The sequence below is a fragment of the Podarcis pityusensis genome (genome assembly GCF_964106645.2).
Source record: "Podarcis pityusensis genome assembly, chromosome: 5".
Lineage (NCBI taxonomy): Eukaryota > Metazoa > Chordata > Lepidosauria > Squamata > Lacertidae > Podarcis > Podarcis pityusensis.
In genome coordinates, this window is record NC_138032.1 from 5,143,247 (window position 1) to 5,158,510 (window position 15,264).

General features: G+C 51.8%; 1 protein-coding gene across 2 annotated transcripts in view; it reads right to left on the reverse strand.

Moving 5' to 3' along the window:
- Nucleotides 1–2,872: 2,872 nt before the first annotated feature.
- Nucleotides 2,873–15,264, reverse strand: part of LOC308478116 (solute carrier family 12 member 9-like) — a 92,002-nt gene continuing 79,610 nt past the window's right edge. For both annotated transcript variants that reach the window (XM_081007431.1, XM_081007430.1), the window contains exons 11-13: nucleotides 10,229–10,403; nucleotides 5,324–5,470; nucleotides 2,873–4,171 (exon numbers count right to left, since the gene is read on the reverse strand). In XM_081007431.1, coding sequence (XP_080863557.1) covers nucleotides 3,366–4,171; nucleotides 5,324–5,470; nucleotides 10,229–10,403 — 1,128 coding nt within the window. In that variant the 3' untranslated portion in view covers nucleotides 2,873–3,365. The remainder of the gene's footprint in view (nucleotides 4,172–5,323; nucleotides 5,471–10,228; nucleotides 10,404–15,264) is intronic.

Genomic DNA, 15,264 nt, shown 5'->3' on the forward strand with positions numbered 1-15,264 from the left:
GTTGTTGTTTAGTTGTTAAGTCGTGTCTGCCTCTTTGTGACCCCCTGGACCAGAGCACGCCAGACACTCCTGTCTTCCACTGCCTCCCACAGTTTGGTCAGACTCATGCTGGTAGCTTCAAGAACACTGTCCAACCATCTCGTCCTCTGTCGTCCCCTTCTCCTTGTGCCCTTCATCTTTCCCAACATCAGGGTCTTTTCCAGGGAGTCTTCTCTTCTCATGAGGTGGCCAAAGTCTTGGAGCCTCAGCTTCAGGATCTGTCCTTCCAGTGAGCACTCAGGGCTGATTTCCTTCAGAATGGAGAGATTTGATCTTCTTGCAGTCCAGGGGACTCTCAAGAGTCTCCTCCAGCACCAACAATACAATTCTCCAACTCTTACAACAATACAATTCTCCAGTTCTGTAATTCCACCCATCCTGGGCTCAGGTGCTCCTGTTTGGCTCCACAGGGACCATGGATTGGGTTCCGATTAGCACATTGGGTCTCCAAAAGGACTAGTGTCTCCTGCCCTCACGTCCTCCACCCCTTTGGGTCAGCCCCTCCGTTCCCTGTACTCATTACAGAGTCCGCAGCCCCGCGGGGCATTCCCACCGCGTGTCTCCTTGAGAACTGAGCGGCGGAGGGGGAAGCGCGGGGCGACGGTGAAAGCGGCAGCCTGTCAGGAGAAGTGACAAGCCTGATGAAGGGAGGAGAAGCCCAGGGGGAGCCGGTGTTAGCAGGCAGCAATGACACCAGTAATTGATTCCTGGCAGATTTCCCCTCTCGCCCCTGCCTGGCCAGCGAAGGAGAAAAAGACATGGCTACGTGGGCAGCGCTGCTTGAGACGCCGGGCGCCACAGATATGGCAGTGATTTGCATGTGTCAGCGTGTCGAGAGATGCCATCTGCAGGGCGGAAGTTTGGGAAAAGGCTGCTCTGTGCCCACGCGAGTTGCCTGGCACCGGACGTAAGGTGGCGGTTCACAGGGGTAGGTTGGCAAGCAGCCGTTCAACCGGTGCGGTTAGGGGCTGCGGAAAGGCAACAGGGAGGGCACAGAAAGGGAAGTGCAATAGCCGCACTGTGCTGAGATGCAGGGTCCCGGGTGCCAGTCACTAGGGGCAGTGTGGTGCAGTGGTCAGAGCGTCAGGCAGATGACCTGGGAGACCAGGATTCGAATCCCGACTCAGCCATGGCTACCCCATCAGTCACTCTCTGCCTAACCTCCCTTGCAGGGTTGTCGTGGGGATACAACTGGGAGAAAGAGGCGACATGTATGGCACATCTTGAGCTCTTTGGAGGAAAGGGTAGCATATAAATGTACTAAATAATAAAACACTCCCTGTCCCCCAAGTGAAAGGGTGAGTGGAGGAAAAGCTACTGCCAGTGTCAAGGTCGGATTTTCATGTTTCTTCCAGAGAAATAGACTTTGCCGGCCGTTGTGGATATCTGGAAAGAAATCTGCACAAAGGACCGATGAAGGCGGAGGCAGAAGCAAAAGGTGGGGACAGAAGTAACATTTCATGCACGGGCCGAGGTGGTCTGGACGCTCCTTCACTGCTCTGAAGACGCAGACATTTTCTTCTGTCCTGTTGGGAGCGGTGGGAACAAATGGTTTCTGCAAGTTTGTGTGTGTGTGTGTGTGTGTGGTGGGGCAAAGGATGGATATGGTGGGTAAGCTACTGGCTAGCACCTGTGAGGTAACCAACATCCTGTTGCTTCTCCCAAACCCAAGAGGAGTTTTGCAACTGTTTTTCCAGTAGTGGTGTTTTTTGCAGGTTTTAAACTGATTGATGGCAGAAGACAAAACCAGGCTCACACCACAGGTGAAGAGCGCAGAAAGGGTTGTAGTTCATGGGTGGAGCATATGAAGGCTACAGGTTCAAACCCTGGCAGGACTGGGAGGAAATCGCCTCTCGCACCCTGGAGAGCCACTGCCAGTCTGTGAAGAGACAATATTGGCCAAGAGGGACCAAGAGTCCTGTGTTGCTGGCCCACTGTGACCACTTTTAAGACTATTACTTCTGTCTTCAGTCTGAGGACAGAAGTAATTTTGGTTCCACAGTAGACCCACTAGAAAACCTCTAGGGCCCAAGGAGGGAGGAGAGGCAACTGGATTGGAAATTCAGAAATGATTATCTTTTCCATTCACATTGTTGTTGAAACGGATCAGCTGCTGCTTTTTGCATCCGAAATTTCACATGAAAATGGAGCTATAACCTGATCAGCATAATGGTGTTCCCCCTTGTAATGCTCTCCATCCTTCCGGGGGGGTGGGGGGTGGGAGCCTGACACTGCTGCAATGAATCAGCCATTCAGACCACCAGTCATGGACTGGTTGGGGGTGGAGGAATGGTGGGAGGAACCCTTTGGGAAACCCCAAAGGGAAGAAGGCTCAGAGCCCGGGCAGTGGTGGTGGGATGATAAGTGGTCAGAGGGAGAAGACTGGGAAGAGAAGGCGTCAGACGCAGAAGAGGTAACAGGGCTGAGTGAGTTAGGAGAGGCTGTGGCAGAGATGAATCTGGCTGCTGGAGAGTCCCGGGTGTCTCCTCCTGCTGCTGTGACAAGCTCCCCTCCCACCTCCCAGGACCAGAAATGGGCTGAAACAGGCGGAGCAGAGGTTGACTGCAAGCAGGTGTAGTCTCTGATTGCTTGGGAGAGGAGGGGACTTAGCTGGCTGTGTGGAGGTGGGGGCTTTCAGTCTCCGCAGCTGATATTCATGGAGTAAGACCACCAGGAACGAGCTGCTCTGCTCATTAGGCCTGACACACAACCAAGTCTGTGGAGCTCGTGTTTTTGTAAGAGAGATTTACTTCCAATGATTACTGACCAGCACACTCCTGTGACAACTGCCCTAAGCTCCTTGCCATCAACAGCCCAAGCGCCACCACAGCAGCCTGCTCAGATCCTTCAGGACCATCTTTATTTTGGCTCCTGTTTCTACACATATCAAAAGGCACCGGGGTTGCTGCAGAGTTTTTCCAAGGCCACTCGGCAAAGTGCTAGCTTGGTACTGCTCTGGTCTCGCTCGGGTCCCCCTCTGCGTGAGCTCACAGAGCCTTCCAAAGGACCAGTGTTGACGGGACGTCCCTGCAGGACATAACAGTCTCCTCTTGGCCAGGACGGCTTTGCTGGGCCCCAGAAGCGGGTCTCGTGGTTCCCGCGCCCAGGAGTCCTCCAAGTGGGCCCAGTCTTTGGTGAAAGAGGAACCTGAGGCTGCCCGCGGCCAGTCCGGCAGGGCCCAGAGATCAGCCCCAGCATAACCTGCTGCCCGCCCTCACTTCTTGACACACCACACCGCTCTGGTGCCACTCCCCAACCCTTGACCGTCACGGGGCATCAGCAAGCCAGCCAGCCACGGCTCGGGCCGACCTCGCGCAGCACCCAACCTAGAGCTCAGTGCTGGTGACAGCGCTGACCCCGTGCACCAGCAGCGTAGGGCCCAGCCCTCGAGTGAGCACCTCCAGCTGCTCCAAGTACCTGCCGTACAGGCTGGTGTCTGCTGGGGGGCGGGGCAAGTAGAGGAAGCGGACGGTGGGGGCGGAGCTCTGTTGGAGGATGAGCTGGTTGACGGCGCTCAGGTATTCGTCCGTCACTTGTGCCGCGTTTCCGGAGAAGCCGAAGGCGCCGGTGTCGCCGGCCATCTCCTGCTGGCGGTGCCAGTGGAGGGCCACTGCGCTGTCCCACAGCACCGTGTGAATGTCTGCCTGGATGCGCAGGTCCTTCAGGAGCTGGCGTAGCTTGTCCTCCTGGCCCCGGGGGCGGGCGCCGCTCTCCATGCAGAGGAAGAGGCGCAGGCGGGCACGGCGCCAAGCACGGGCCATGGCCAGGACGCAGGCCATCTGCAGCAGGAAGAGGCTGCAGGTGTTCACGTAGTGGGCGCTGTCGGGCCGCAGCAGGTTGATGGGCCAGACGTCGATGAGGGGCTGGGCCCGCCACCCCAGCTCCTGCGGCGGCTTTAGCTCCTCGAAGGAGCGCGCCAGCAGCACGTTGCGCTGCATCTTCAGGGCGTCCACGATGATGGCCACGTACTCCCGGGGAGAGAGGCACTTCTGCGTCCCCGACGTCCACGGTGGAGGGAAGTTCTGCCAGGCCACCTCCTCCCCGCTGCTGAAGGCCGGGTGCTGGGAGAGGCGGTCCTCCGAGGTGGTGTCGTCGTAGAAGCCCAGAGCGATGGTGTTGGGCCTCATGCCTCCTGGGAGAGGGAGAGAGGCAAGGGAGTATTAGTTGGGTTTCCCAAACTCAGGTCGCCAGCTGTTCTTGGACTACAACTCCCATCGTCCCTAGCTAGCAGGACCAGGGGTCAGGGATGATGGGAACTGTAGTCCCAAAACAGACGGAGACCCAAGTTTGGAAAACTCTGGTTTGTGGCATCTACATTGTTCTGCTTTCTTTCTTAATGCTATTGTGTCTATCATGAGCTTTGAACAAAAACTTCTGTTGCTGGAAAGCGGAATGAAAGTAGAATCACAGAGTCTTAGAATTGTAGAGTTGGAAGGGACCCTGAGGGTCATCTAGTCCAACCCCCTGCTGCAGTGGAGGAATATTTCACCCAAGCTGGGACTCAAAATCCACAGTCAACAGTCCCATGCTCTACCGACTGAGCCCAATCAAATCAAGGAGGAGGGGCTGGGCTACAGCAACAAACAAGGTCAAGATTGGGGGTAGGTGGCTGATGGTAAAAGTTGCCCTCACGAACCCTACCTCCCCAAAACAAAGGAATGAAAATGGATTGGTGGCCAGTTCCGTCCTACAATTATATTTGACGCAGCCACAAAAATAAAGAAATATTGCTGTATTTAATTGGTCAGCCTTGTGGGGTTTAGGAACAGAGGCAGCTTAGGCGTTTGGTTCAACTAAATCCATATTGCGGGGCAGGGAACCTTTTGAACTCTGTGGGCCAGATCTGGATTGGTTTCGTGGACCAAATTTGCAAGAGGGGTGGCTCGCCTGTCCATCAGCTGAGGTCACCAAGGCAGCCAAGTGATTTCTCCAGGCGCTTTGAAGTCCTGAAGTTGGGACGTCAAAGCACCTTGCAGGCAGCAAAGTACGCCCTCCGCACCACTAGAAAGCATGCCTGAATCTCATGTGTACTGTCTATTAAATTTGTATACCGCCCTTCATCCTTAGATCTTACGGCGGTTTGTAGCATAAAAATACAAGATAAAAACACAAAATTCGTAACGAAAAACAAAACTGTAACCCCCTCCCCAAAATGTATTCATTTGCAGTATTTATTCACACACAGCCTGGAACTGCAGCTCACAAAAATCAGTTCTGAGACATCCTGCCCCTAATTCCTCCTTAGCTGCCCAGTTCTCTGGCCCAAACAGAAAGGGATACTCACCCAAGCCAGAGATGAAGAGCAGCTGCTGGGTGCCATGTCTGATGGAGTCCGAAAGGGTCAGGTTGACGAAGGCCTTGATGTTCAGCCTGTCCACAAGATGCAGCCACGAGTCAGACTGGTGCGGCAAGGGGTCAGAAGGCAGGGAGTCTAAGAGAGAAAGGAGAGGGTCAGTTGGCCGGAGTTGCGTTGGAGCTCCAGAGCAAAGCCCACAGTGGGAGGTGACCCAGGCTAGCCCTTGGATAAGCAGGGACACATTCACACACATGGAGGGGACCTGCGTGTGGAGGGACCTCCCTATAAGTCTATCAACAGGGGCAAACAACTTTAAGAGACAGCTGCAGAAGGCATCAGAATTCAATCTGTTGTTGGACTCTCTCAACCAAATCTGCCCCAGCCAGAATGGCAGTGGTCAGGGATAATGACACTGGAGAGTCCAGCATCTTTTGGGTAGCCAGTTACACACACACACACACACACACACACACACATATCCATGGCTATAGTTTCTCCAACACCTTACTGGTACCCATTCCCCATCACTCACAGAGTTCCCAATTTCATAGAATCATCTTGTGAACTGCCTTGAGATCTTTTGATGAAGGGTGGTATATTATTATTATTATTATTATTATTATTATTATTATTATTATTATTATCTCAGCTAGGGCCAGGGCCTTTTCAGTACTGGCCCCGACTTGGTGGAACGCTCTGTCCCAAGAGACTAGGGCCCTGTGGGACTTGACATCTTTCCGCAGGGCCTGCAAGACAGAGCTGTTCCGCCTGGCCTTTGGTTTGGACTCAGTCTGACCCTTACGTTTCCCTCCCCTTATGGTCTTGATTTATCGGCTACTTTTAAAATGAGGCTGCATTTTAACTTGTATTTTAAATTGGTTTTTTCCCCTATTATGTTTTTACTGTAATTTTACTGGTGTTAGCTGCCCTGAGCCTGTCTCTGGCCGGGGAGGGCGGGGCATAAATAATAATAATAATAATAATAATAATTTTGCAAAAGACCACAAGGATCATATAGTCCAACCCCCTGCAATGCGCGAATCATTCGCCCTACATTGGGGCTTGAACCCAGAACCATGAGATGAAGAGTCTCAAGCTCTACAGACTGAGCCATCCTAGGAACACCAGGGGTGCCAACTTGAATAAAATATTGCGGGGGCCCAGGTAAGCCCTGCCTTGCATAATCAATCACATGATGCAATGCATACACACCATTTGAATGGGAATGCCCATCAACTTTGTGGGGGCCCGGCCCCTTCAAATATTTTATTGTGGGGGTTGAAGCCCCCATGGCCCCTAGAAGTTGGCTCCTATGATTCATGTGCAGTACTGTTGCGGACACACACTACCACTCATGTTTGCCAGACACACCTCACTTCTCTCCGGCAACAACCTGACTGCTGACCGATAACACGTTGATATTCTGCTGCCTTCTTCCTTCCCGGCTATGCCCCTTCTCACCAACAAAGCACAGCCCTATCTGTCCCTAGGCCTCATGTGCTGACGATTCCCAAAGCGCACGAGCAGTTGGGATGTCCAGGAACACTCCATAACACCTCAGTCGAGAGCTGCAAAGGTCCCAAAAGCTGCAATTCGCATTCTTGGCTTCTTTTACGCCATGCCTCTGATTTGGGCGAATGAAGTGACAATGCCACTGTACTTTAAGTATAAACCTACATATTCCACACTTTTAAGATGAGATATCGTTTGCAACTCTGCAATCCACCATTTATATGCCCTAAAAGATAATGGAAAGCTCTCCCCGCACGGCTCTCTTTAAAATTCACTGCTTCAGAGAATTCTGTGTCACGTGTGTGTTGTGACGATGGACTTGCATCTCGCCAAACCAAAGAACGGTTCGTTTCTCCCTCTGCCACAAAGTTCCCCAATGTGGGTGGAAGAAGCAGCTTCTGACAGTGCTTGGAGCTCACAAGTGCATTCGCAGAGTGTCTTCACACCTGGCACCAAGTTCACCTCCTATCCATCCAAAGACCCAGGAATCCTTTCTCATTGATCCACCACAACTAAGCTGCCGTACTTTATCTTTCATATTTGCCCTATAATTCTGGTCTGATCTCTCTCTCTCTCTCTCTCTCTCTCTCTCTCTCTCTCTCCCTCGGTGTGGTTGAAAAATGAAATTAACCATCTTCCTCTTTCTACTTTCCCCTCTTTTCAGCGGGGGGGGGGGGGGGAATCCATTAGTCACCATGGAAACCAGAACAGCTCTGGGAGGGGCCCTTTGCGGCCTTCACAAAAGCAGCTGAGAAATCAATTTGCAGTACAAAGGACAGCAGGCAGGTAGAAGTGGGAGCCTGGGTAGGCAGCGCACAGACCCAGGTGCGCTTGCGAATGCTTTTGGCTGGAGCATCCGTGCAGCGTGAGGAGCGCCGTGCTGGTGAACACGTGTTCACCGGAAGGGGCACGTGCTCACAACTGAGAGTAAACAAAAAGGCCGAGCTGAGACATCAACTCTTGCAGCAAACTTGCACTCTGGGAGACTCAAAGTTCTCAGCCAGAGGCTGCTCACCTGGTGGGGCAGAGTTTCTGCTCCAGCCTCCTGCCAGGTGAGTTACTATAGTTTAACTGGAAAGGGACAGATGAGCTGGCAAGAAGAAGAAGAAGAGGGGTTTGGATTTGATATCCCGCCTTTCACTCCCTTTAAGGAGTCTCAAAGCGGCTAACATTCTCCTTTCCCTTCCTCCCCCACAACAAACACTCTGTGAGGTGAGTGGGGTTGAGAGACTTCAAAGAAGTGTGACTGGCCCAAGGTCACCCAGCAGCTGCATGTGGAGGAGCGGAGACGCGAACCCGGTTCCCCAGATTACGAGACTACCGCTCTTAACCACTACACCACACTGGCTCTCAGTGGAGCAAGAACGTCGGAGCAGTGCAAATTGGTGCAAACCGATGAAGCCAAAACCGGCACTCCTGCTTATGTTTTTGTAGGGCACTGGCCTCCCTGCCACCTCACCCCACCCAGGAAATGACAGCCATGCACTTGGCAGGAAAATCAGCGTGATTTTACATGAGTAGAATGTGTCCTTTTATTTAAAATGCATCTCTGGGTTATTTGTGGGGTCTGCCTGGTGTTTTTACAGAAGTAAAATGTGTGCTTTTATTTACAGGGCATTTCTGGGTTATTTGTGGGGCATAGGAATTTGTTCATCCCCCACCAAAAAAATATAGCCTGGCCCCCCACAAGGTCTGAGGGACAGTGGACCGGCCCTCAGCAAGTCTGCATCTTTCAGCGTGCTGGCTGGCTGGGGCTGCTGGGAGTCAGAGCCCAGCAACATATAGAAGTCCATGGCTTCCTCCTCCCTCCCATCGCACAATACAAGGAGAAGACTCGTAGCTTAGAGCATGTGTTTTATATGCACAAGGCCCCAGGGCCAGTCCCTGGCCTATCAAACCCTGAGCAGAAGCGCATTTGGGGCAGCGTCACTGCTCCCCCCCCCCACAGGTGCAGGGACTCCTTCCCAGAGGCTAGAAAGCTTTGGGCTTTGGGAAGGAGGCATGAGGGCCCTGGCAGGGTCCCAAAGACCTCCTTCCCAGAGCCCAGTTAGCGCTTGACCAGCTTTGGGGAGGAGGCGGGAGGGCTCTGGGACCCAGCCCGAGCCTCACGCCTCCTTCCCCAGGCCATAGCTGTCAAGTTACAGATTTGAAAATAAGGGACCAGCAGCCTTGAAAAGAAGGGATCAGCAGCCAAAATAAGGGATTTTGGCTTAGCTTATACAGAAACCTGCCACTGATGGAGCCATGCGGCTTTGGCTGCGACTGACTGTGTTTTGCAGGGGGTTGGACTAGATGAGCCTAAGGGTCTACAACTCTGACCAAAGAAGAGAGGCAGACAAAACTGATGAACGACGTCAAGATGGCAAAGCTTACAGGCAGAATTAGAAACCAGGAAGAGGACCTCTTTAATAAAGAATGGGGAAAGCTTATAATTTAGTTGAAAAGCTATTGTAAAGAGTTACATACATTGGTAGGATTGACAGAAAACTTATAGTAAAAATGTGAACTATGGATGGAGAGATGATTTATAAAAATAGAGTTAGGAAAGGGATGCAGAGGGGGAAATCACTACATTAAGATGCTGCACTAGTTGGAGGGGATGCTAAGCAGCACGTCAGGGCTGCCGTCGTCCTGGCGTGAGGAGTTCCATCGGTCCTTCCTCGCCCGAGAGAGAGGGAGGGAGAGAGAGAGAGACTCTCGCCCACACCACCCGCGAGCCCGGCATGAGGCAGTTGCGGTGCCGCCGCGGCCACCGAAGCACTGCCCTTCTGCATCCCTCCCCATCCCCTCCTCTTCCTCCTCCCTCAGGCCGCCTCCTCAGCCGCCGCCGCCTCTGGCTTCCCCTGGCAGCGCGGCAGAAGTCTCGCAAGAGAGGGGCTGCCTGCCCGCCCGCCGCCACCCGTCTCCTCACAATGCGCCCCTGAGGGGGAAAAGGGAGAGACGGAGATGCGGCAGCCCGTGCGCGCGCACTCTCTCACGGCGGAGGACCCCGAGCCGCTGCTTCCCTCCTGAGCCGGGCGAGCATGAAACCCAGGAAATTTAAGGGACATCATCAATCCGGGACAGCAGCGGGACACGGCGCTGGGATAAGGGAGTTTCCCGCCAAATAAGGGACGGTTGACAGCTATGCCCCAGGCCTGGCGCCTTGCTTGGCTGGAGCGAGGGCTGGGGAAGGGGGTGTCAAATCTTCGCCACACACAGGGTGCCATATTACCGAGGTCCCCCCGCCCAGGAGAGCCGCTGAAGGTCTCCAAGCTAGGTGGGTGGGTGGTACAACTCAGTCCAAGGCAGCTTCCTATGAGCCTTCTCCCTGGGGCACATGGTTACATCTCTCCAGAGGACTTGGGGGGTCACCCGGCTGGCCTCCCGCTGCCCCCTTACCCAAGTCATCCAGCTCCACGTGGCCAAGCACATACAAGCCGCTCTTTTTGAGGTCGTTGATGAAGCTGATGAGCTGCAGGGACGTCCGCGGGTTCCGGACCATCAGCAGCACCTGCGGCCGCCAGAACTTGACGTGCTCCTTGCGGATGTCCAACATCAGCAGATACTTGCGGACCTGGGAGGGGGGAGAGAGAGAGAGAATTTAACACTTGTAAAAAAGCCTGAAGGATTTTTGTTAGGGATTGTAGGAAAAGACCTGCCAAGGAAATTGAAAAACATCTTCATGTACGCAACAACGACGGCAAGAGTCTTAACAGCACAAGGATGGAAGAATGAGGAAACCCCGACTAAAGAACTGTGGCAAGAGAAACTAGTGGACTGTGCGGAATTGGCAAAATTGACACACAAACTACATGATAAGGACAACTGTGACTTTAAAGAAGAAAGGGAACCTTTTACAAAGTACTTAAAGAAACAACAAAATGAACTGGATTCCTTGGCAGGTTTTGAATAAACATTCACAAACTTTTTATTAGTAATATATAGATAGATAAGTTAAGGATCTTTACAATTTTATAATATGCAGAGAATAACATGTGCTGAAAAACCAGAGAGAGGAGCTGAGGGAAGTCTGGGGCGTGGGGTGGGGGATTCTTCTTCTTTTGAGGGGGAAGGGGGAGGGAAAAATGGGGGGGGATGAGGATGATGTATTTGTGATAAATTGTTATGTTGAAATTCCTAATAAAAATACCCCCCCCCAAAAAAAAGAGTCAGGCTGGAGGGGTCAATGGGGTGTTAGAGGATGGGAGTACCTCTGGTGGGGGACACATTCTGCTCCTTCTGGGGTGGTTTGCTCTCCTTTGCTCCCACCCCAGCACTCAGCTCTCACCTGTGGCTCCGAGATGCTGTCAGCACGCGACAGCAGCCACAACCTAGGAAATGGCTTCCACTGGCCGGCTAAACCAGGGGAGGGCAACCAATGGGTCTCAAATTCTTGGGGAGTTAGGGGCTTCTTTTGCATGCAAAGACAGGATCTGGCAGATTGAACCAACGAGACCAAGAGAAGGTCCAAAGGTCAGGAAGGCAGTTTCTGCACATGCTGTAGAGCAGGCTTCCTCAACCCCAGCCCTCCAGATGTTTTTGGCCTACAACTCCCATGATCCCTAGCTAGCAGGACCAGTGGTCAGGGATGATGGGAATTGTAGTCTCAAAACATCTGGAGGGCTGAGGTTGAGGAAGCCTGCTGTAGAGGGAGGTGAGGAGCAGATGGGGCTCGTAGCCCATCTAGGACAGGCATAGGCAAATTTGGTCCTCCAGCTGTTTTGGGACTACAACTCCCATCATCCCTAGTTAACAGGACCAGTGGTCAGGGATGATGGGAGTTGTAGTCCCCAAACATTTGGAGGGCCAAGTTTGCCTATGCCTGATCTAGGAGAAGGAAAACTTTGATCCTGAACCTCAGCTGCCTTGCGGGACATCTTCAGGAGAAGAAAAGGCTAAGCCTACACAAATCTGGAGTGGAGTCCCCAAGACAGTTGGATGGTGCCTTGGACGCCTCCTTCTGGCAACTCCTGCAGCCAAGCCAGTGCCCAATGTCTTGCTCTGCTTTCCTTTGGACCCTATCAGTGAGGCCAAGAGGGGAGTATTGTCGTCTGGGCAGCCCAGGACCCCCAGGCACGTGACCCTGTGGAGGTCACTTTGGTGTTGCTAATGCAGCAGTTTGACTTCGTCCCAAGAGGCTATATCTTTGGACATAGGCTCTACTTGAGTGAACTACAGTGGTTCCTCAGGTTACAGACGCTTCAGGTTGCAGACTCCACTAACCCAGAAACAGTACCTCAGGTTAAGAACTTTGCTTCAGGATGAGAACAGAAATCGTGCTCCAGCGGCGGCAGGCCCCATTAGCTAAAGTGGTACCTCAGGTTAAGAATAGTTTCAGGTTAAGAACAGACCTCCAGAACGAATTAAGTTCTTAACCCGAGGTACCACTGTAGTAGGTTTCTCACTGACCACAGCATGATTAGCTCAGCAATGGAAGAACCAGACTGATATACCCCTGAACATATGGGAAAATAATATCTGGGATACGGCAATGTCTGGCCGTCTCACCAGACACAGGAGGGCGATTAGAGGCATAACGAATAGAAACACAGACCCCCTTCTTTAAATATGTTAACGACCAATATCAAGATCTTATACCAAATGCTCGATATTCTCAGCGGAGAGGTTACGTTAAGCAACGTGTTTGAATGTTGAATGTGTAAGTGTATGTCTAGAGACAATGGATGAAACAAACATCATTAGCTGTACTGCTGGATAAGTTTTTAATGATTTTTGTATTTGTATAAAAACTAATGAAGATTTGTGGTTTGTGTGTGTGTGTTTTAAAAGGCAGACAGATGCCAAAGCATCTGAGGTGGCGGTGGAGGGAGCCCCCTCCTCAAAGCCCCATGTTTCTACAGCTAAGCAAGGAGGCAGTTTAGCCGCAGCTTCCTTGGGCCCATGTGGATTTGGTGCTCCTCACTGGCTGATGCAGAGAGGAAGAATAATAGCAGAGCGCCATCGATGTGCACAGTGCTTTGTGCATAATATAGAAAAGGACAGGTCTCTGAGCTGAGGAGAATACGTTCTACAATCTGACACAAGGCGATGGGGTGGTAGGAGGCCAAACAACTTAGAGATTATCCTCATGGGTAACATCCTGTCAATATTACGGAGGATTTCGCCACAGGTTGGGCGCGGTTGTGTGGTAAAATGTGCGCCTGAAAGTGTGACAAAACGGTCGCCCGTATCCGTCATATCAAAGTGATGTGCGAAATCCGGTTAGTCTTTAGTGAGTCACCCTTGTCAGTGAATATCCAGCAAAAAACCACACAGGATTTTACTGAACATGAGGCGCATACGTCTGGAAACGCAAGGAACTCCTTTGAGAGGTTCCCCTCAAAACTCTCCCACATTTCCTTGAAAACAAGCGCTTTGCCTGAGGTGCCACAGGATTTGCTTTTTAAGAAATTCATTTTGAGACCAAAGTTTGCCCTCCGAGCGGAGCAACGTCCGTCTCCGGCTGATGCCACCTCCTCCCACCCCTGGGGAAGGAGGTGCGCACTCCTGCCACAGCCAGCCAGGCTTGAAGCAGGAGAGCCAGATGGGGAGCACGAGAGGAACGCGGCACCTGCCTGTCAGCGCCCCAGATTGGCAGGAGGAGGGTTCCGCCTCAGCGCCCGACTGCCCACGCTGCGCTGAGGGGATAATGGGGGGGTGGCAAACGCTGACAGCGCCATATGCCGGCGGTTTCGCCTTGACAAGCAGGCGGCGCTCAGGGCTCCCTCTGCTCCCAGTCAACGGAGGCGTCTTGGCTCCGAGGCTGGTGGGATGAGTGGGCAGGCCCTGCGAGAAGCCTTAGCGAGCTCCGGCGCCATCCGGGCATCCGGGATGTTAGTTTCGTGGAAAAGGGGGAAGGGTTGGGGGCTGAGGCCTGTAGCAATCAATGGATGCTTCCTGCTAATCTTCTCTGTATCGTTCCAGTTTTAGTATATGTGCTTCCAAAGCGAGCACTATCAATGGATGCTTCCTGAAGGTAAAGGTAAAGGAACCCTGACACTTAAGTCCAGCCGCGAACGACTCTGGGGTCTGCGGCACTCATCTTGTTTTACTGGCCAAGGGAGCCGGCGTTTGTCCGCAGACAGTTTTCCCGGGTCATGTGGCCAGCATGACTAAGCTGCTTCTAGCAAAACCAGAGCAGCGCACGGAAACGCCATTTACCTTCCCGCCGGAACGGTACCTATTTATCTACTTGCACTTTGATGTGCTTTTGAACTGCTAGGTTGGCAGGAGCTAGGACTGAACATGGGAGGTCATCCCATCACGGGGATTCGAACCGCCAACCTTCTGATCGGCAAGCCCTAGGCTCTGTGGTTTAACCCACAGCGCCACCCGCGTCCCGATCACCTACTTCCCGAGTGTTAATTCTGATCAAATGAGCGTCGCTAATAATAATAATAATAATGCTTTTCATTCAAATGTATCCCAAAGGGGCTTACAAACAATGAATAACATGCTAGAACATAGAACTGTGGAATCACAGAGCTGGAAGGGAGCCCTCCCCCCCCCGGGTCATCTAGTCCCACCCTCTGCAATGCAGAAAGCTCAGCGAAAACATCCATGACAAATGGTCATGCAACCTTGGCTTAGAAACCTGCAAGGAAGGAGGACATTAATAGACAGGACATTAAACTGTTTTTATATGCAACAACAGCAGCAAGAGTATTGTTGGCCCAGAAATGGAAGCAAGAAAAAATACTGACGAAAGAAGAATGGCAGACAAAATTAATGGACTACGCAAAATTGGATAAAATGACAGGAAGGATTCGGAACCTGCGGGACCAGAGATTCACAGAAGAATGGAAGAAATATACAAACTATTGGAAGAGCAACTGTAATCAACAAATTACGCTAGTAAGACTACAAGAGGTTTTGTAAGGAAGAATGTATGAAATATTGCAAATAAAAAAATGTAAATTAAGTGGAAAAGATTGGAAAATTTTCAGATGTGATTGATGGAAGTAAAAAAAAATTGTATAAGATATAAAAGTATGTTTTATAATTGTTGAAAATGGTATGTTAAAACTAATACACACACACACACCTGCAAGGAAGGAGAGTCCACCACCTCCCAAGGGAGACCGTAATAGAACATCACAAACGCAGCATAAATCATGTAGATTAACAAATTTTCAGTAAAGCAATTGTAATCTGTAAGACACAGTTAACAAAGCGAGAGCTAACTCATCCAATGTGGGAAGATTCAGGAAGGACAAACGGAAGTATGTCATTGCACAGGGCGCAGTTAGATCTATGGAACTTGCTCCCAGCGGAGGCAGTGATGGCTACTTGACTTGGATGGCTTTAAAAGAAGATTAGAGAAGTGCAAAGAGGATGTTCAGGCCATCCGGGTCTACCAGGCATGATGGCTATGTCCTGCCTCCACAGTTGGAGGCAATGGGTTTCTGAATGGCAGTTGCTGAGAATCCCAAGCA